Source organism: Mustela putorius, unplaced genomic scaffold, assembly GCF_011764305.1.
Source record: "Mustela putorius furo isolate JIRA1106 unplaced genomic scaffold, ASM1176430v1.1 tig00003972_pilon_pilon_pilon, whole genome shotgun sequence".
NCBI lineage: Eukaryota > Metazoa > Chordata > Mammalia > Carnivora > Mustelidae > Mustela > Mustela putorius.
This window is the reverse complement of record NW_025422115.1, coordinates 25,987,611-26,008,391: the sequence shown is the minus strand read 5'-3', so window position 1 is coordinate 26,008,391 and position 20,781 is coordinate 25,987,611. Positions and strand designations below refer to the sequence as shown.

General features: G+C 66.3%; 1 protein-coding gene across 15 annotated transcripts in view; it reads left to right on the top strand.

The window, feature by feature from the left end:
- The window catches only part of KCNQ2 (potassium voltage-gated channel subfamily Q member 2), a 51,985-nt gene that overhangs the window by 26,343 nt on the left and 4,861 nt on the right, over positions 1-20,781 (top strand). The window contains exons 9-18 of one of the 15 annotated variants that reach the window (XM_045070671.1): positions 245-274; positions 3,424-3,492; positions 6,350-6,379; positions 10,127-10,180; positions 13,504-13,727; positions 14,319-14,424; positions 14,732-14,863; positions 16,860-16,967; positions 19,503-19,626; positions 19,993-20,724. In XM_045070671.1, the coding sequence (XP_044926606.1) occupies positions 245-274; positions 3,424-3,492; positions 6,350-6,379; positions 10,127-10,180; positions 13,504-13,727; positions 14,319-14,424; positions 14,732-14,863; positions 16,860-16,967; positions 19,503-19,626; positions 19,993-20,685 (1,570 nt within the window). In that variant the 3' untranslated portion in view covers positions 20,686-20,724. Of the gene's footprint in view, positions 1-244; positions 275-3,423; positions 3,493-6,349; positions 6,380-10,126; positions 10,181-13,503; positions 13,728-14,315; positions 14,425-14,731; positions 14,864-16,859; positions 16,968-19,502; positions 19,627-19,992; positions 20,725-20,781 lie in introns of all 15 variants that reach the window. The other 14 variants (XM_045070670.1, XM_045070672.1, XM_045070677.1 and 11 more) reach the window with 14 other exon arrangements.

Sequence of the window (20,781 nt, the reverse complement as noted above, 5' to 3'; positions counted from 1 at the left end):
CCCGGGGACTTTCTGGAATATTCCACTTCCGGGCACACACCTTTCTGGGAGTGCCGCAGGCTCTGGCTTTCCCAGCGCTGCGTTCCAGCCCTCGGTCCTCAGCAGGGTGGACCTTGTGCTAATTTTCTTTGTTCTGTTGTTTCCCCCACTTTCCTTGACCATTTGGTTCATTTTCTTTTTCTTATCCCGTTCTTTTAAAATTTCCGTTCCTTCCCCTTTGTGTGTGTGTGAAAACACTTGAAAGCTCGCAAACTCAAACCTACGGGGCCTCCAGGTAGGAGATGCATGGGCCGGACAGCGTGTGTGGTGTGGTGTGGTGGTTCTGTGTCTGGGGCTGGAACAGGGCTGCCCCGGAGCCCCCCTCCCCGGGTCCCCCGGTCTGCAGAGCAGGGCTGCCGGCCAGCACCCCCGCACCCGTGCCCCAGCCTGTGTTCCCCATGCCCGGCGCCGGCGCTGCCCTGCTCCTCCGTGGTCCCTGCCTGGAGCCCGGCTCCTTCTCTGACCTCCCCCGCCCCCGTCAGCTGCTTTCTTGGGCTGGAGCCGTCTGTCCCCCCTTGTCTTCTGCAACTTGTCCTGCTTCCTGCCGCGTCTCCGGAGCCGTGTCCCTCCCCGCCCCTCCGGCCTCACCCGCTGGCCTCTCATGCAGGGCACTGAGCTGGTGGGGACGGGGGCTTCCTCCATTCCGGCCGGGGAGGGCACCCCGTTCCCAGCAGGCGGCTCGCCTCTGACGCTGCTTGGGCTCCCTCTCTAGACCTGGAAGGGCTGAGAGCCTGGGGTCCTTGTGTGCTGTCCCCGGTCACTCTGTCCACACCGGCGGGGGCGGGGGGACGCAGAGGTCTCACTCCTCCCGCAGGGAGGAAAGGGGCTCACTTGCCCAGAGTGGGGGTGCTGAGCTCCTACAGGAAATCGTTCCCCATGCACAGCACAGCCCCTCTGTAGGTCCTTCCCTGAGGGACGGGGACGGACAATGCGGGATGAGTGCATCCGCACACAAGCCAGCAGAGCGAGGGTCCACAATCTCCCCGCATAGCCCGAGCCTGGGCTCCCCGGGCAGAAGCTCTTGGCCTATGGTGCCCCGCGTGGGGGCTGTGTAGCTCGCTCTCCCTCTTCCCAGATGGGAGTGGGGGGCACAGCCCCCGGGTGTTTCCTCCCCAGCACCTGCCGTTTACTGGCCGCTTGCCCCAGAGGCTTCGTGCAGAGGAGGAGGCGGGCGGGGGGCAGTGTCCTCCCTGGGGTGCTGGCCCTGGGCTCCTCGGGCTCCAGGCTGCCCCAGCACTTGGAGGGACCCTGCTTGAGGCTCTTCCTAGCCTCCCTTGGCCCATCTTCTGTGGCCAGTCCCAGCCCCTCCCCACCTCGGCCTGGGTGACGAGAGTTGTCCCCTAGGAGCCCCTGCTCACTCCTGTGGGATGCCCCCTGACACGTCCCCTACTCCCGTCGGCACGCTGCACCCTCGTCCTCCGTGACCGCCCTCCAGGTGATGGGGGCTGTGTGCGTGGCCCTCGTGTGTGGTGTGTGCACGCCCCTGCGGTGGCCCTGCCCGTCCATGTTCTGTCCCTGCTGCTGTGTGTCCAAGGCATGACATCCTATCTGCGTGCCCCCCCACTCGGACCCGTGTGTGTGTGTGTGTGTGTGTGTGTGTATGTGCTGAACAGGGGGTGCTGTCCGCGGTCTCTGCTGCAGGCCCGTGGGTGGGTGGTTGAGGGGAGTGGAGAGGCTGGTTTTGTCCCCGTGTCCAGCTCTGGGGCCTCTGCTGGGCTGGTGACGTGAGCCAACCTGATTGCCCTCACCTCCTGCTCATTCTTGACCCGCTAGGACTGGGCTGGGCCTGGAGGAGGGGGGGGCAGGGGAGGGGAAGGCAAGAGAGCTCACGGGGTGCCCCTAGGAGGAACCCGGCTTTCCTCCAGAGGGAGCTGAGCTAGGCCAGACCACAGTCACTGAGGGCAGATCACAGTGACTGAGGGCAGAGTGGGGGGCACTGGCGTCAGGAAGCCAGGCTAGGAGGGGTGTGGAGGGGCTGGAGCAAAGCCAGACACTAGGAAGCTGGCATCCGTGCCATGGATTCAGGGGACCAGCAATCCTTTGACTCTGGGGGCACTGGGGAGCCTCCGAGTGATGTCCCACGAGGTCAGGGTAGGGTCCGGCCAGGCCTGTGGGCAGAGAGAGGAGGAGGCAGACACCTGCGGGCAGGGGAGGCTGAGCCCCCAGGGTAGAGGTGCTGTCCCCCCCCACACACACACACACCAGGGAGAGGCTTAAGACACTGATGCTGGACAGAGGCCCCTTGGGCTGGGGTGGGTCAGCCGTCCCCAGGGTCAAGGATAGATAGGACGGGGTTAGGGGCTGCGGCTGGGTGGGGGTCTTTGAGCGTGGTTTTAAAGGACTGCTTGGAATTCCAAAGCTGAGGGCAGAGTGGGGGGGTCATGGCAGGGTGGGGGTCACAGCGGGGTGGGGAGCTCACAGAGTGTGACGGGGCGTCAGCCGGGTGGGGGCTGCATCCAGAAGGGGAGATCAGGGCCGGGGTCTAGTCGGACAAGGGGTGTTTGCTCAAAATGAGATGACAAGTGTCTGGAGGGCAGGCAGTAGTGAGGCCTGAGTCCGACAGAGGCTGGGTGAGGGACAGAACTAGCCCCAGATGTCGGGAGCAGGCTGGAGTCCCCCTGAGGGGCCCTAGTCCTGTGGCTGGAGGTGGGGACAGCTGGGGGTCCCCCAGGAACCGCCCAGGGTTTGCATGTCCCCGGCCTTGGTGTCAAGGAGAGGAATTAATTACCTTCTTGGCTTCCGTGGGACTTCTGGCTGGAGCTGCCCAGGGGCCGCTGTGGGGCTGCAGGCCTGGGTGTGGGCCGGACGAGAGTGCGTCCTGGGTGGGTGTGGCCTGGCCTGGGAAGGGGCGTGGAGCCGGGCGGGGCTGGCCAAGGATGCAGGGGCTTTTCCTCCAGCCGCCCAGGCAACTCATCACACCAGGAGCCGGCTTCTCGCTCCCGACAAAGCCCTTTCCTAGGACCCTGGCCCCGGCCCTGACTTCCGCAGAGGGCGTTGCTTTGCAGGAAAGGGTGCTGTACTGCCCCTTGGAGGTGTTCAGGGATTGGAGAGGGAGAGGGGAGGGTAGAAGGGCCCCCCAGCCTGTCTTCCAGGACCTCTGGCCCCCTTCCCCGTTCCCCATGGGCAGTCCGGGGGCGGTGCATGCTGGTGTGCTCACCTCAGGGCCTTGGCCCCCTGAGAGGCGCAGCCCAGAGCGTGCAGATGGCCTCCAGCGGCTCGGGAGGGCCAGGGAGCTCTCCCCTCCCCCTGCCTGGGACAGGCCGCACCCATGGCCCCAGCATCACCACCACAGGTGCCTGTGTGTGATGTGGATGCTGGCGAGAGCCGGGTGTGGTCCCCCAGGCTCTGGCAGGCAGGAGCTCACTGAGTCTCTTCTCGCCGCAGACTCATCCCACCCCTGAACCAGCTGGAGCTTCTGCGGAACCTTAAGAGCAAGTCCGGGCTCACCTTCAGGTCAGCAGAGGGGCTCTGGGCTGGGCGCCGTCCTGCGAGGGGACCCCGGTCAGGGGCCGGCAGCTACCGGATGCCCTGGGGTCTGGAGATCCTGGTGTCTTTCCAGTTCTGCCAACACGGTGGAGGTTCCCGTCCCCAGAGGGTTGCTGTTTTGGGGGTGAGCACGGGCGGTGGAGAGCCTGCCCCGCATCTCCCCAGAGCAGTGGCCAGTCACACCCACTCTGGTGCCTGCTGGTTCCTTGTGATCGTGAACTCTGGAACTCGAGCGTGGGGAGCACAGAGCCGGCTGTGTGGGGGAGGGGGACCCAGCAGGAGAGTGGACAGAGAGATGGCCGCCGGGGGCCCCATGCCAAGGGCTGCCCCCAGTGGCTTGCCGCCTCTGAAGAGGTGCCGTGGGAGGTGAGCAAGGACCCACTTGCCCCCCCGAGGTACGTCCACCCTGCAAGCTGGACACGAAACCTTCCTTGGAAAAGTCTTTGCGGACGTTACTAAGGAAAGGGGTCAACATGAGATCCTTCTGGGTCGGCACCGGCCCTAAGTCCAGCTACGACTGTCCGTAGAGGAGGCAGCAAAGACGGCCGCACGAAGGGAGGCAGAGATGCGGGTGCTGTGGCCCAAGCCCAGGACGCCTGGGCACCAGCAGCTGGGGGAGGCAGGAACCAGAGCGCGGCACCCTGCCGTGTAAGCGCCTGTGCTCTGGCGTCTGGCCAGCGGGTGCAGCTCTTGCTCCTGGGACCGAGGGGCGGCTGCGACAGTCCCGCGGTGCGGAACTGAGTGCTCCTGGGGACACGGCCACTCCTGTCAGACAGGGGCAGACAGCGAGGGGGACCTTGGGACAGCGTGGGCCAGGAGGCAGACCTAGGGTGTGCCCGGCTTCTAAGCTGGTGTGGAAAATGTCGTCTGGTTTCCCCTCTGCTTATGGAAAGCGGGCAGAGAAGGGGAATTCAAAGAACTGAGCGGAGAAGCCAGCGCGGGAAGACTTGGCCGGTCCAGGCCACAGGGACTCTAAGTTAGGGACACAGCGGGTGGGCTGGGGGGACGCTTGCTCTGGAAAGGGGCCACGGGCCCGGCTGGGTGGCCGTGCTGGAAAGCTCCATGGGTGGTCGGGGTTAGGGTTCGGGTTCGGGTTAGGGGAGTAGAATTGGTCACCCGGAGGAGATGCGGAGACCCTCCTGCACGGGGCGTCGGTCCGGGGTGTGTGTGGAGGCATGTATACGGCCCACGGAGCCTCAGAAATGTCATTCCCGGCCGGCAGGGACGGAGACCGACCACGGCAGGAAGGCAGGGCAGTCTGGGGGCCTGCAGGCTGGAAAGAGGCTGATGGAGCCTCACCCACGTGGGGCTGGGCCTGGGTCCCAGGGCTCCTGGGGTGACTAAGGCATTTATCGCCAAGTGGGGTTTCCCGTTGGGTCTCGGACTTTGGGTAGCGGTGACCTTTATTCCTCCCAACTCCTCCCCGTTTGGACGGTATGTCTGCCCTGTTGTGTTTTGGGAGCAGGTCACTGGCCTTCTAGAGATGACAGGTCCCCCGCTGGGGAGGACTTTTACCCCAGGAAGGATCCCACCCAGAGTCTCACTCACACCGGGGTCAGGTGACCGGGACGCTGGGATTCCGGACTCTGAGCTGCCGAGTTCTCATTGACATTTGGACATAGGGCTGGCTGGTGCTGTCCTGGGTTAAGACTTTGGGGGATTGGGATGTAAGGGGGCACAGACTAGTGAGTTGAAGGGTGGCCCAGAAGGTATGTCCACGCACTGGAACCGTGAATGGGACCTGACCTGGGGAAAGGGAAGGTTTGCAGGTGGAGTTCAGGACCCTGAGACGAGGTCCTCCTGGATTAGGGTGGCCCTAGGTCCAGTGGCCCCTGTCCTGAAAAGACAGACACAAGAGCGAAGCCATGTGACAAGGAGGCAGAGACCCAAAACGACGAGCGCTTGGGAGCGCCTGGGCCCCAGGGGCTGGGAGAGGCAGGGGGACTCCAGCCCTGGGGGCAGGGAGGGGGTTGCTGCTGACCAACACCCGATTTCTGACTTCCGGCCTCCGGACTGAGAGGGGAATTGCCTTGCTTGAAGCCACCGGATTTGTGGTCCCAGAAGATGTGCAGGGATGCCCTGGGCTGGGCTGAGGGCATCCAGGGCAGCTCTTGGTGGCTGGGCTCAGGGCGGCTGCGGGATGGGGCAGTGCAGGGCTGGGGTTCCCGTGGAGGCCTTTGCACACCGTGTCCCTGGACGTCATGGCAAAGGGAGCCCAGGAGGTTGGGGCCAGTCCTCAGGGACCGCAGCCCTACGCAGGAAGTCTGGGCGCACCCTCCTGCCTCCTTGGTCACACGGAGCTCTGCCAGCAGCATCAGAGACCACATGCTCTGTGAAGGTTTCCAACATGCGCCGAAGAGCCTGGTGTGGTCCCAGGGATCGGCCGAGCAGGGTCCCAGCGCCACCCTCCCGCTGCTGTCGTGATGAATGTCAGGCACCATCAGGCCACGGGCAGGATGGGCAGAGCATGGGCCCGGGGCCGTGACCCTCCGACCCGAAGGAGGACCAGAGCGGCCGCCTGTCCTGAATGGGGACCGTGGAAGCCGGATGTCGCTCGTGTTCCCGTCTCTACTCGCTTCCTCCGGGACCTAACGCTGGTGGTTCTCACTAAAACCCGGGGCTGTCACCACTTCCAGAACTCCCTGTCTCCTGCAGGACTGCTTCCTCGGGCGCTCCGGGGGCTCTCGGGGTGGGTGGGCCTCAGGTGGGGGCCGGGTGGGGCCGTGGACCGTGGTGGGTGCCACGGGAGGTCCACTGGGCCCTCTGTGTGGTGGGGTCTACGTGGCGGGCCAACTGCTCACCGTCTTGTCGCTTCTATTTAAAGGAAGGAGCCTCAGCCGGAGCCGTCTCCCAGGTCAGTGCCTGCCTGTCCCCTGCTGCCCCGGGCTCGCGGCTGTGCCGGGTGCCGGTCCCTCCGTGTCTGCTCACTGCGTGTCAGCAGGGGCCCTGTGCGTGCCCACGTGTGGAACTGTGTGTCTGGACACTGCCGGCCGCCCTGGGCCCTTTAATCACTTCGCCTGTGCTCAGTGCCCTTGTCCTGTGGCTCCAGGGTGGACAGGGAGGGACTGCTGCCCCCCGTCCCGCCCACCCCGGGGCCCTAAGGCAGGAGGGTGTCGGCGAACGCCCCCACTCTGGCCCCGGGTCCCACCTCTCCGGTGGAGACAGACGCCCCTGCTCTATGAGTGCTGCTTGTCTAGCCTCTGCAGCTGGGTTAGCTGTCGAGCTGATTAGGGACCAGGCCACGCAGGGACTGCGCGGGGCCGTCCCCGCGGGTGAAGGGTGGACAGCTATCTGCCCCTGGCCCGTGTTCAAGGGAAACTCCCGGCTAGTTCATGACTTTCAAGCCTGAGGGAGCCCAGCCTGCGTGTGTGTCACTGTGCTGAGTCCTCTGAGCCTGGGGTCCCCCCGGCACCCTGTCCACAGGCCGCAGCCTGAGTCTAGTCCCCCAACCCCGAGCCAGAGTCCCGCTGCCTTCCATCCTTCTGGACCGTCGGTGACTCAGCTGCCCCCTGTTTGTGGAGCTGGAGTCAGGCTGAGCCCTGCCCTCCCCCGTCCCCCGAGTGCCCCCGGGGGGACTGAGCCCGTGTCTGGAATCACAAGGAGGGGCCCCCAACTGGCCAGAGGATCAACGGGGACCAGCCCTCACAGCGGCTCAGAAAGCTGCGGGGGTCCAGGCTGCTCTCCCCGGCATGGAGAGCGCCGTGCTCGCCGTCAGGGTGGAGGGGGAACGCATGCCGAGCTCGGCCTGGCGTGTGGGGGGTCCTGGGGCTGCCCCTTCCCCCTTCCTCGGGCCCCCGGTGCATCCGTGCCACACCCTGAGCCCGGGGGAGGCGGGCCCATGGCTCTGCCCCCTCCCCCCGAGGCCCCCCGGCCTGGTGCGGCTTCTCGTGGCCCCCACGGCCCTTGTCTCAGCCTCTCTCTCTCTCTCTCTCCTGCCCTCCCCCCAATTCGGACACTCTTGCCTGCCCCCCAAGTGCCTTTAACCTTGTCACTGCCCTTCTCGGTCCTTTCACGTCCGTCTGTCTTTGGGGAGGAGGTGGCTGACCCTGAAGGCAGGACTCAAGGTGAGGACACGCGGGAGCCCCCCCGGGCTCTGCGGCACGTTCCGTGGCTCCCCCCCACCCCCCGCTTTCCGCACACGCTCCTCTGTCTCCTCCCCGTGTGTCCGTGTGTCCCTGCCTGCCCGTGACCCAGCGGCTTCCCCAAGGGCCAGCCTGGCCTGGCCCTCCTCCTGGCGGACGCTGGCTGAGACCCCACGAGGCACTCTTGTCAGCTGGGTGAGGGCGGGTGGCGTTCCTGTCCCCTCCCCGGGGCAGCCGCAGACCCCCTTGCCAGCAGCTGGTGCGGAGCAGGGAGGCAGGAAATTGTTCTGTCACCGGGGCCATGAGAGGCTGGGCCTGTCCCAGAGCTGCCGGGCAGGGGTCCCTGCTCTGGGAAGTGCTTACGGGGTATGCCCCTGCCTCCGGTGTGTGGTGCTGGGCGGTCGTGGCCAGGCCGCCGCCTGCCGCCTGCACGCCAGGATCCCACTGCCGCTGACCGGTCTGGGCAGGCGGATGGGGCGGGCACGGAGACTCTTGCCAGCTGCCGCGAGGCGCCCTCCTGGTCTGGGGTCCTGACGGGCATGCGCCCCGGCCATGGGGGGTCCTCGGCTCCGCAGGACCCGCCGTGGCTGTGCTGGTGTCAGGCCGAGGCCGCCTGGATCAGGTCAAGGGGTGGGGTGGGCGGCAGGCTGCTCGGGCTGCGCTGCTCTGGGCGTGCCTGTGACCTGCCCTCTGCCCTCTGCCCTCTGCCCTCTGCCCTCTGCCCTCTGCCCTCTGCCCTCTGCCCTCTGCCCCACCCTGTTTCTCACTGCCCCCCCTCCCGTGCCTGGAGGAGACCCCGTCCTCCAGCCGCTTTGCCCCGTTGTCCGTGTGGGTCCCCCCTCGTCGGCGGCAGCCGCGTGCCGTGTCTGAGTGCCCGTCCGTTCAGTCTGGTCTTGGTGAGTGTCTGTGGGCGCCTCTTCCTCCCACGTGGACCCCAGGCCCGGTCTTGCCTGCCCGCCACTCCCGGGACTCTGCCGTCGGCTTCTGTGGGCAGGAATAGCCCAGCGCCAGGCTGGGGTCCAGACACAGGGCCTGAGCCTCGCGCCTTGGAGCCCATGGGGCCGTGCTCAGGGAGGGCCGTGGGCTCTGGCAGCCCAGGAGCCACTGGCCACATGGGGCTGTTTCAGTTTCATTAAGTGCCATGAGCCAGGCCCCAGGCTGTCGGGCCTCGGAACGCCCTGGGTCATGCGTCTAGGCCCCGTGTCTGTGCAGGGAGTTTTGAAGGCAGCAAAGCTGGCTGGGGTTTGCTCACAGCTGGGGCCCTTCTAAGGTGTTGGAGGCAGAGACCATCCCCTGATGTCCTCTTTCCCTGGACAGAGCCTCCAGGTGCTGGGGGTGGGGGCCGCGTGCTGGCCTGCGGAGCCCTGGGAGGGGAGGGCACGAGGGTCCCGTCTCCGGCTGTGGTGGAACTGTGGCTGACGTGAGGTGTGCCTTGGGAGAGAGCATTTGCCCCAAATTTGAGGGGTTTCTATGAGCAGCCAGGGCTGCTGGGCAGTGGAGAGCATGGGCCTGGGGTACTGAGTCACATGGACGCTTGTCCCCAGGTGAGCCCATTTGCTGATATGGCTGGACCTCACCCTGTGGGATTAGCAGAGTGTGTCCTTACCCTGAGGTCCTATTGGACACAGGCAGGCGCCACCAGCATTTACTTGTGTGGATGCTGGGCACGGAGGCCCGGGGCTGGTTTCTGAGAGTGGTGGTCGGCGTGTCTGGTTCCTTGGCCCCACAGTGTGAGGGCGGCCATCTGAGCAGCAGCCGTGGTGGGGGACGGAGGGACAGACGGAAGGATGGAGGGAGACCCCAGGAAAGCAGAAGGTCCTGGTGTGTGGTTTTCAGTTTTGCTTAGAAATGTGCCTGAGCTCATGCAGAGACGGCTCTAGGGCCTTCTGGGTCGGCTTCTGGGGAGCAGGGAGTGTGGACCCAGGTGGGGCTTTGCCCAAAGAGCTGCCAGCGGTCCGGGCTGGCCCAGGGCTTCGGCACAGAGCCCCAGGGGAACCGATGTCGGCAGTCCACTTAGATCCAGGGTCCCCAAGGCTGCCTTCCCGAGCTTCCCTCCATGGTAAACTGAGGCCACTTCCGGCCGGCAGGGCCTGGCGAAGCCTTGGTGACTGGTTTGTGACACCAGACTGCACGTTCTTCCTCTAAAATGTGTGCTTTCCGGAATCCTGTCCAGCTAGAACCAGCCTTTTGCAAAGTCTTGCCCATGTATTATTTTTTCGTTGGCATGAATATAGCAAAAAATAATACATCTTTAAAAAGACATGGCCCAAAACTCTAACTCTGGAAGGAAAAGGTATTTTTGGAGGAAAAAAACAGGATTTTTTTTTTTTTTTCTCCAAAAATAGGGCACTGTTTTCTTTTCCAGGCCGGCGGGAGACTTTCTGTGCGGCCCCCTCACGGCCGCTGCTTGGACGCGGGCGCGGTGGGCGGACCCCAAGCCCAGAGCCGCGGCCGCAGGGTGGGCCCGTGCGTCCTGTCCGCCCGTGCGCCAGGACTAACTGTGCTCTCCTCGTTTGCAGTAAAGGCAGACCGTGCAGAGAGTCCCTGTGTGGATGCTGCCCCGGACACACTAGGTACCGCGGGGCGAGCCGCGCGCACTGACCGCCTGCTGCACGGCTCCCCACCCCCCTCCCGCGCCAGACACTCTGCTTACTAGAGGTTCTAGATGAGCGAGGGCGAGGCCGGCGCCCCCTGCCCCGGCCCCCCCCCCCCAGCCACGATTCTGATTGGCAGCGCGGCCTCCGCGGCCATGGCCGCCGCAGAGCGCCAGGCCCCCTCCCCCGCCCCCGTGATTCCAAACCGCCTCCCGCCAACGGTGGCGGCCGCACCAACATACTTCTCTCCCCGAGCCAAACGATGCCCTGCTCCGAGCAGGCGGGGGGCCGGCAGGGGCTCGGACGCCCAGATCGGGCGTCCGTGGCCTCTGGGGCCCTCATCGCTCTCTGGTGAGCCCCTTCCCTGGGGATCGCCGATCTAGCACCTCTACTACGCACCCGAGGACGGCCACTCCGAACCGGCCGCCCCACCTGCGGGAGGCAGCTCCATCCCGTGTGTGCCGGGCTCCCCGGACACGCCACAGAGCCGGAGACCCTCGGCTCCCCCTTCCCCCCACAGGCCTGGTTTAGGGTGGACTGGACACGGGACGGGGGAAAATCCGCCCCCACCCCAGCCCTCTGCACCGTGGGCCCCTTGTCCGCATCTCCACTCTCTGTCCACTGTCTGCTGTCGGGTGTGTGGAAGCGTCTGTCCTCTTGCTTGCTCTGGGTCCCCCCAGCCCGTCTCCCTCCTGCCTGCCTCCCTCCCTGAGCAGTGCAGCGTGTGGGCAGCTGTGCCCGCCGCCCCCCCTCACCCCTGCATGCCCCGGAAGCAGTGGTGGAGCGGCGGGTGGGGGTGGGGCTGTCGACAGGCCCAGGGGCCCAGGCGGCGGCATGCTTGTCCACCTGCATCTGCATGCTCCTGAGTCTCCCCCGGACAGGGGCTCGGAGGCCTGCCTGCCCCTGCCTGTCCACCTTGCTTGTGTGCTCCCGGAGGTAGGCGCTTGGGGAAGACTTGCAGCCCCAGGAGCGGAGATCTGTCCTGCCCCGGGCAAAGCTGCCCTGCTTGTACAGAGCTTGTGGGGCCACCGGCTGGTCCCTCGGGTCGGGGCTGTGGTCACGCTGCTTGAGGACCAGAAGGGCCGGCGGGGCCCACAGCCAGTCCAGGAGCCCAGGCCAAGCTCAGCCTTGCTGTGTGCCAGTCCCACGAATGTCACTGCATCCGTCGCACTTTCCCTGGGCATCCGTGGTCCAGTGGTCCGGTGAGGGCAGGGCCGTTCCTGTGGATGCCGGCTGCCCCTTCCCTGCTGAGCCTGGCTGTGCGGACCCGGGTGTGGCAGATGGCAGGCGGGGCCTCCCCTTGCCCCGTCCCTGCGCAGTTGGCCCCGGGCCTTAGAATCCCGCCACGGGGTGGCAGGCGGGGGAGGAAAGCCTGGGGCTTGGCTTACCCCCGGACCCTCCCGAACGTTCTCCTTGGTCCTGTGTGAACGCCAAAGGGTGGATGCCGGAAAGTGCCCTTCCACACACACGGTGGTCTCGCCGAGTGCTCTTCCCCAAGCAGGCGGCCAGAACCCCATGCTTCGTGTTCGTTTGCTTCTGTCCTTGGCCTATGAGGTTAGGGCAGCCCTGCCTTAACGCCTGCGGGGACAGGAGCTGTGTGTGCCCCTGGGTGGGGGGCAGCTCTAGTGGGCAGGGCACCCGCCGGCTGAGCTAGGCGAGGCCATCCGCAAGGTGGCCTCCTCCGGCCAAGTGCCCCTCCCCAGCCCGGGCATTCCAGCCGCTGTGACAGCAAGGCCTTCCTGTGGCTCCGTCCTCGGGCAGCTGTGTGGGTCCAGCTGCTGGGGGCTAGGCGAGGCTATTGCTTCTTATGGTCTCCCCGGACCAGATGTTGGTCTCCACTGGGAAGGAGAAGGTCATCTGTGCCGAGGGCCCCGGGGCACCTGGATTTGGGCTGCCCTCGGCTCCTGTCTGCCCATTCTTGGCCTCGTGCTGGGCACATCTGTTCCAGACTTGGGGCCAGTGAGCTGGGCCAGCGGAAGCCCACCCCACTCCTGAGTGCGACGCACACCGAGGCCGACTGCCGGCCCTTGGGGGCTACCCCACGAGGCCTTCGGTCCGGCCGACGGATGATCTCGGCTGCCCGGGGGGGGGCAGGGACTACAGCGTCCAGACTGGACAGACCAGGCCGCTGGCCGCTTCTCCATGGCCCACTCACGTCTGCGCCGTCCGAGGGGCCTGTCTTGGCTGTGGGTCCTGCTTGGGGCTGCTGGAGGCGGCTGACCTGGGGGAGCCACAGCGGGGTCTGGAGAGGTCTGGGGTCAGCACGTGATGGCAGCTTCCCAGTGAGAGGAGAGACCCCGGGCAGCTTGTCCCATACCCCGGGGCAGCGCAGGGCTGCCTCAGAGGCTGTCTCAGGAAGTTCTGCGGCTCCTGCCTGTGGCTGGGTGAGAGCAGGTCTGCAGGTCACAAGAGCCTTGCTTGTGGACAGTGGAAACTGGCCAGTGGCCCCCAGGTCCCTGGGCCTGACCAGCTCCCGGACCATCGTGACCCCCTCCTGCCTCCTGGCTGTGGCCCAGAGGGTGCCAGACTTCACAGTTTCCAAGAGATACAGGCCCGGGGGGGGGGCCTGGGGACCCCGACAGGGCTGCGGCTGGCCAGCCAGCGTTGCTCCCTGCGCCCACTGTGGCCTCGGACCGGAGGGTCTGTTCCTGCGAGGCGGCTGGCATAGGGAGCCTGTCTACTCTGTGTCTCTGGTGGTGTGGGACTGCGGTCCCCAGACACCTCCTGTGTGTGGGTGTGGGGCCTGTGTTGGCCCTGGGGCAAGAGGGCTGGACAGGTCTGCCCTGCAGAGTTGACAGGGGACAGTTGCCCCCTCCGTGATTCCCAGGCTCCCGCTCCTGGCCCAGACCCTTCCTCCGGGTGATTCCTGGGGCTTGGCCTCCGGACCCTGGGGCAGGCGGCAGGGGAAGAGGCTCGCGGGCAGGGATGGGGCGTGGAGGGGCTGGCAGGGGAACCACTGGCGGGACCCACAGAAGGTGTGCAGGGAGAAGCCGTACCTGCACGGTGTTTGAGGCACGCTGTTGGAGAGGGAGACCGGACAGGACCGTGTGGAGAGGACCCTGGCACCTTCCCGTAGCACCGAAAGTGATTTAAGTGTCCGCTGACCCCTCCCCAGCCAGGCCGAGTCCCTGAGTGGCCGTCGGAGCGCCCACCCCCTGCGCTCCTTGTGTCCCCGCCACCACCCCCTCCACGTGTAGGCGTCCGCGGTGAACGGACAGTGGGGTATGCGCGTTCCTTCCAGAGTGACTTCTCTTGCTGTCTTTCTGTGTTGTCCGCCCACCTGTCGGCCCTCGTGGGAGCAGTCAGAAGGTCAGTTTGAAAGACCGTGTCTTCTCCAGCCCCCGAGGTGTGGCTGCCAAGGGCAAGGGGTCCCCTCAGGCCCCGACCGTCCGGCGGTCTCCCAGCGCCGACCAGAGTCTGGAGGACAGCCCGAGCAAGGTGCCGAAGAGCTGGAGCTTTGGGGACCGCAGCCGGGCGAGGCAGGCCTTCCGGATTAAGGGCGCGGCGTCCCGGCAGAACTCGGAAGGTGGGTCAGGCCGCGGGCTTCCCGCGGTCCAGCTGCCCCCCGCCGGGCACCTTCGGGGCCCTGTAGCCTCTTTGAGCAGCAGCTTCCCTTTCCCTTTCTTCTTTTTGAGGTGAAGTCACGTAACATGAAAGCGGCCGCTTTCAAGCGAGCAGCTCCGCAGCCGTGAGCACATTCACGGCACAGCCCAGATCACCTCTCTCGTTCTAGGGGTTTCCATGCCCCAGAGGAGACCCGTGCCCGCCAGCAGTCCCTCCCACCCCTGGCCACTGCCAGTCTGTTCTGGACATTTCCCACGTGTGGAACCACATGCTGTGTGCACCTGCTTCCAGGTGTTTCCACGCCGGGCCACCATCAGGCTTCACGCCGGTTTCCGGCGGGCTGATGCTCCGTTGTTTCCTGCGGCCATAGCCATGGGTCTGCCCGTCCGTCCACTTTTCAGCCATCCCATGGGCCTCTCTTGGGGCCTCGGCGGGACAGAGGGGGGGTTTCCAGAGCGCAGGGCGCTGCTCTCGGGGCTCTCCTGACGCCGCCGCTGACGTCGGTGCCTGGCGCAGCTCAGCCCCTCATGGGCCGTGTCCTTCCACCCAGAAGCGAGCCTCCCCGGGGAAGACATCGCAGAAGACATTAAGAGCTGCAACTGCGAGTTTGTGACGGAAGATCTGACCCCGGGCCTCAAAGTCAGCATCCGGGCCGTGTGGTGAGGCACCCAGTGTCCAGGGCAAGGGGCCTCCCTGCGGAGTCCAGGAGGGGTGCGGTCTCTGTCCCTGGGCTCTGGGTCCTTTGGGAGCTGGTGATGGCTCCCGCGCACCGGCCCCTGTCAGAGCTGTCCCCTGCATACCCCGGGGGCGAGGGTCTGTCTGCACCCCGGGCCTGGGCGTGGCCTGTGGATCTGGCAGGTGGGTGGGCCCGGATCACCGTGGCAGCACAGCCGGTGGATGTTCTGGGAGATGCTGGGAGGGCCCAGGGCAGGCGTCGGCCCAGGGCTCACGGCCGTGCTCCCCCAGTGTGATGCGGTTCCTGGTGTCCAAGCGCAAGTTCAAAGAGAGCCTGCGGCCATACGACGTGATGGACGTGATTGAGCAGTACTCGGCCGGCCACCTGGACATGCTGTCCCGCATCAAAAACCTGCAGTCCAGGCAAGACAGCACCCCCTCCTGCCTGGCCCTGGGGGTCCGTCTGGGCCAAAGCCAGTGTGGCCCCAGTGGAGTGGCGTCTCTCAGGGGCCAGTATGGGGTGAAATGTAGCGTGGGGGTGCACAGGGGGACACGGTGGTCAGCGCTGCCTGCTGCCACCCCCAGCCCCGTGCCGGCCCTGTGCGGGCGTCCTGCTGTGTCCTCGTGTGGTCTGTGTGACGATTTGTGTCGCCTCCCCCTCCCGCCCCCGCTGTGGGGGGTGAGCGTGCATGTGTGGGTGCCCTCACGCTGCCCGTGCGCACAGGCGTCGTGTGACCGCACACGTGTGTGCACATGCGCGTCGTGTGACCACACACACGTGAGCGCACGTCTCCAGGCATCTGGTCGCCCGCACGGGAGCGTGTGTGCACACGCATGTGTGTGTGCGTGCCGGGAGCACACGTGCGTGCACATGTCCTGCATGCGTGTGCGTGTGCGCATGTGCCTCTGCGTGTGTCGTGTCACGTGTGCATGTGTGTGTGTTGGGGATGAGGATGCAGGGTCCCGAGCCCTGTCGGGAAGCAAGGGCGCCCCATGGAGCAGAAAGACTCGTCCATGCCCTGGCCTCGCACGGGGCTCCCCCTCCCCTGGCAGGAAGCAGGGCTGCGGCACGGCGGGGCGCAGTGCTCTGCTCACACGCAGCCGTGCGCGCGCGAGGCCGCTGGCTCACTCTGGGCTTCCCTGCACGCGCACGCCAGCACACAGATAGCTAGGCATATGCACGTGGACACACGCAGGGCACAGGCGCACACGGGTGCACCCCCACGGGCACACACGTATGGATACCCTTGCACGCGGACTGACACACACGTGTATGCACGGACACACAGACACACATGCACACACAGCCACTCTCAGCCTTGTGCGCACATACATGCACTCACTACCCCCATGACACGCAAGTACCCCAAGTACACACGTGCGCACAGCTGTGCACCCCCGCCACATTTAAGCAAGCCTGTGTGAGGACATGTGTTTGCAGGGTCTGGGAGGAGCCCACGGGACTGTTGTTGGGTCCCTCCTGAAGTGGGCCCCACGGTTCTGCCAACGTTCCCTCCCCGGCCCGGGTCCCTTAAACTGGGCTGCTGTAGGTTGTCTGCCCCCAGGATCCTGGGCCCTGGCTGGGAGAAGGTCTGGCCAGTCGAGGGACAGTCGTAAGTCCATCCAGCTCCCCAGCCCACGGCAGGACGGAAGTCTTCCTTCTGGGGAGACCCGTGAACGCCTGCCGTGGGGGACGTCTCCAGTCCTGCAGCGGAATGCCCGGCAGGGGTCCCTCTGGACCCGCAGCTGCTCTGTGGGGCGGGGAGCCGGCGGGGTGGTGACCCCTTCTTCCACAGGGGCCATGGCCAGGAAACCCATCACTTACCATCCCCCCCAGAGCACCAGCTAGACCTGTGCTGTGTGTGGACAGAGGTGTCTGCGGTTGCACGTGCGTAATCTATGGAATGTGTGTGAGCGAGTATGCGTGCGAGTGTTCGAGGACAGTGCAGACCCATGTGTGTGCTCACGTGTGAGTGTGCACACACATGTGTGAGAGCAGGGCAGGGTCTTGGCCGCTGGGCCTGGCCCCGCATCTCAGGGAGGCTGATTTGGCTCACCAGGCTCTTCTGTCCTCAACTTCCCTTTCTGTCTGGAAATGCCACACAAACGGGCCCAGGGAGCCAGGATGTCCCTGTCGCCGGCAGAGCCGCACGGCTATCCACGGCCGGTGTCCTCGGGCCCGTGCGCTGGCGGCGGTGGCTCCTGTGCACGCCCCGGCCGGCCCGGGCGGGCTGGGCTAAGCTGTGAGGCCGCGGCTCCCCAGTCCTATGCGAAGCTGGGCCCCGGAGAGATCGGGCGCCGCCCTGGCCAGGCGAGCGTGGTGGTCCCTGTGCCGCGTGCGGGGCGCCCCTCCGCCGACTCCCCTTCCGTGCTCCTCACGATGCGTTTGCTGGTGTCTCTTTTCTTGTTCGCTCGCCAGGATAGATATGATTGTGGGCCCCCCACCCCCTTCAACTCCCCGGCACAAGAAGTACCCCACCAAAGGACCCACGGCCCCTCCGAGAGAGTCACCCCAGTACTCACCTAGGTCAGGACGCCAACCCTCCCCGCCTTGTCTCTGTGGAATGGCCAGCCCCCTTCGCCCCAGGCCACATGACGGCAGCACCTGTCCTGCACCTCCCCATGAAGCAGCACTAGGGGAAGGTGGTGCCCCCGGGGTCCCGGGGGGGGGGCGGGCCAGGGTGCCCTGGAGCTGTTCCTCTTGTTAGGCTCTGGAGAAGCTTGCCACGGGAGCTCCTTTCCACGAACATTCTGCGTGGTGTCTGCCTGGGGGACGCTTCTGGGCCAGAAGCAAAGGGGTGCCCCAACGAGGATCCAGTGTGTTCAGAGCTGTGGGCCTCGGTGGCTAGTGGCGACTTTCCCAGCCCCTCTGGGGCTCTCCCCTGATGCCCTCCCCTCAGGCTGACCTGGGCTGCTCCAGAGATCTGAGTAGGTCCTGTTGCATTTCTTGCCTTGAAACTCCATGGAGACTAAGTGGGAATGTCCTGCCAGGCGTCCAGCACTGGGTGAGGCTCCCAGGGAAAGCCCGAGACCTTGGAGCTTTATTTCCGACCATCAGAATTAGCATCATCGAAGCTGGCCCTGGCTCACGGGCAGAGAGGAAGGCCAGGGCACGGTTAGGTGGTGAGCTAGCAGAAGTTTCTGTAGTGAAGTTCAAGCTCCAGGGCCTCCTGCCTCCCTGGGACGGTTCAGAGGACCGCTGTGACCTATGCCCCCGGAGCGGGTCTGGTCACCTGCGGGAGAGCAGAGCCCCCGGGGGCAGGGAGGAGGGCAGAGGGGCCCAAGGGCATCCCGGAGACCAGCAGGGATGCTGGCCAAGCTGGCTGGTGGAGGCACTGTGTGTTTGCCTCGCCCTCCCCGTGTGCCAGGACTTCTACCTGTGAGGCCGAGGGTCGGCACGCGGGTCGTCTCCACCCGGTGGCTCTTCCGTGAGAAGGGAGTCCCTGGGGGAGGGGGCAGGCCTGACCCAGGGCAGCGCAGAGTGTTGCAGCCTGGACACCCAAGACCACCCTCGTGCACTGCTCGGGGGGCAGCGGCTGAATCCTCAGGCCAGGAGCTGGAAAGGTCCTGCGGCTCTCAGGGCCCCCCAGGCCTCTGGACCACTGCAGCCAGAGGACACACAGGGTCACCCAGAGAAGGCACCAGAAGGACGGCGTGTGCACATGGGGTTAACCTCACTCCTCGGCCTGAGGCCAGGGGAGGGATGGCCCGGGCCCCCTGGACGTCCCTTTCCAGACCCCCACCCGTGGCAGCTCCAGGCTCCCCACGGGACCGGCCAGGCAGGCGGCCCGTCATGTGGCAGGGGTGAAGGCGCTGAGCACCGGTGCCTGTGCAGACGCCCGGAAACACCAGAGAGCGCTTCCCCGCCCGCTCCCTACCGGGTCTGCTTGGAGTCTGAGGCCCGCCCCCCTCGCTCCTCGTCAGTCCGTGGTGCATGCGGCGAGCGCCCCCCCCACGCTCCTCGTCCGTGGCGCATGCGGCTCTCGGGGCATGAGGCTGCACCGTGGCTGACGCGGCTCCCCACCCCCTTCCGCTTCGTGCAACGGCAGGAAAAGCCCCCCCGAGCCCCACTCCCCCCCAGAGGCAGACAGGGCAGCCTGTCGGTGTGGAAGGACGCTGAGTCGAGGCCCCCTGCCCGGGTGTGGGAGCCGTGCCCTCCTGCACCCCAAAGCTCGAGGAATGTGTTTGGGGCCAGAGACGAGGCAGGGCTCCTTGGCCTCAGCCCGGGGGGAGAGCCGTGCGCCCGGCAGGCCTGGGGGTTCGGCACTGTGGCTCACAGGCAGCCGGGGTCTCTGTTTCCAAGTTCCCACATGCCCGTGGTCTCGGTGCGAGTGTTAGAGCCCACGCCGCAGCAGTGGCCCCTTCTGAGCCCTCCGGTGGCCCTTTTTGCTCCGCAGGGACTGTGCTGGGTCCCCTTTCCCTCTAGAAAACCTGTGTGTCTTGTCGCCAGTCGTGCCCTGGAGCCGAGCGCAGCTGCGTTCTGCACATGCATTCGCACGGGCTCGCGTGCACACACGCTCACACGCACACATCGCCCCCACGCAAGCACTCACGGACCCCCGTTTGGCAGTGGCTCTGTCTGCCCCTCCCTTGTGCGTTGGCGGGTTCCTGTCCGTCTGTGCCCCACCCTGTCCCGTGTGCATGGAGCCGTGGCTCTTGTCATGTCTGCTTCTGTTCCTGCCGCACACGTGGGATTCTGCCCGCCCCCGACCCCCGTTGCGCTGAGGACCCCATGGCACATTATGGAGGAGTAAAGCTCAGGGGTGGGGCGGGCACGGGAGAGGGGACCTGGGGGGCTCGAGGCGCCCATCCCCACCACTTTACTCCTTCCTAATGTGCCAGCCCACTGGATCGGCAGGGGGGCCCCTCAGGTTCAGCGAGCGGGGCGAGACCAGGTGCCCCGCGTCCACCTGTCCCAGCACCCTGGTGGCACCCCAGTCAGCTCTGGGCTCAGCCCGGAGCCTGGACCTGGGGGGCTGTGGCCTGGCCCAGGAGGAGAGGGCCACGGGCCCCGCCGCACCCACCCGAGCTCATGCTGGGGGCTGGGGTCTCTTCCCGGCAGAGTGGACCAGATCGTGGGGCGGGGCCCGGCGATCACCGACAAGGACCGCACCAAGGGCCCGGCCGAGGCGGAGCTGCCCGAGGACCCCAGCATGATGGGGCGGCTGGGAAAAGTGGAGAAGCAGGTAGGAGGCGCAGAGACGGGCTCCGGGGGTGGGTCAAAGCTCTCTCTGGGGAGTGGGTCCTTGGGGCCCGTGTGTAAGAAGCACTTGGGGCGTGCTTCTGGGAGCCAAGGAAAGGAACTGTAGGGCTCCTCAAAGGGACCAGACACTGCAGGGAGCGTTCAGAGGCTAAGCTGCTGTGTCTGCTTCCTGCTGCTTCTGGACCTCTGGGGGCGGGGGTAGCCCAGGGCTTTCTCACCTCCCAGGAGCAGCCCAGGGTCCCCCTACGTCCTGGAGCAGCCTGGGCCCCCCACATCCCGGGCGCGGCCCGGGTCCCCCCACCACCCTGCCCGGAGCGCGCCAGGCCTGGTCCAGCAGCTCCCCTTGTAGGTCCTGTCCATGGAGAAGAAGCTGGATTTCCTGGTGAACATCTACATGCAGCGTATGGGCATCCCCCCGACGGAGACGGAGGCCTACTTTGGGGCCAAGGAGCCAGAGCCCGCGCCGCCGTACCACAGCCCCGAGGACAGCCGGGAGCACGGCGACAGAGGCGCCTGCATCATCAAGCTTATCCGCTCAGCCAGTTCCACGGGCCAGAAGAACTTCTCGGCGCCCCCGGCCCAGTGCCCGCCGTCCACCTCGTGGCAGCAGCAGTGCCCCCCGCGCCAGGGCCACGGCACCTCCCCCGTGGGTGACCCCGGCTCGCTGGTGCGGATCCCGCCCCCTCCTGCCCACGAGCGGTCGCTCTCGGCCTACAGCGGGGGGCCCCGGGCCAGCACGGAGTTCCTGAGGCACGAGGGGGCCCTGCGGGACAGCGACACATCCATCTCCATCCCGTCAGTGGACCACGAGGAGCTGGAGCGCTCGTTCAGCGGCTTCAGCATCTCCCAGTCCAAGGAGAACCTGGACGCCCTCAACAGCTGCGGTGCGGCCGCCGCACCCTGCGCCAAAGTCCGGCCCTACATCGCAGAGGGCGAGTCGGACACGGACTCGGACCTCTGCACCCCCTGCGGGCCCCCGCCACGCTCCGCCACCGGGGAAGGCCCTTTCGGCGACGTGGGCTGGGCCGGGCCCCGGAAGTGAGGCCGCCCGCCGGCCTCTCCCTAACTCTCGGCCTTCCAGGTGTGCGGACGCGACTCTCCCGGGCCCTTTCCTCAGAGCGACTCGGGTGGGGCCTGT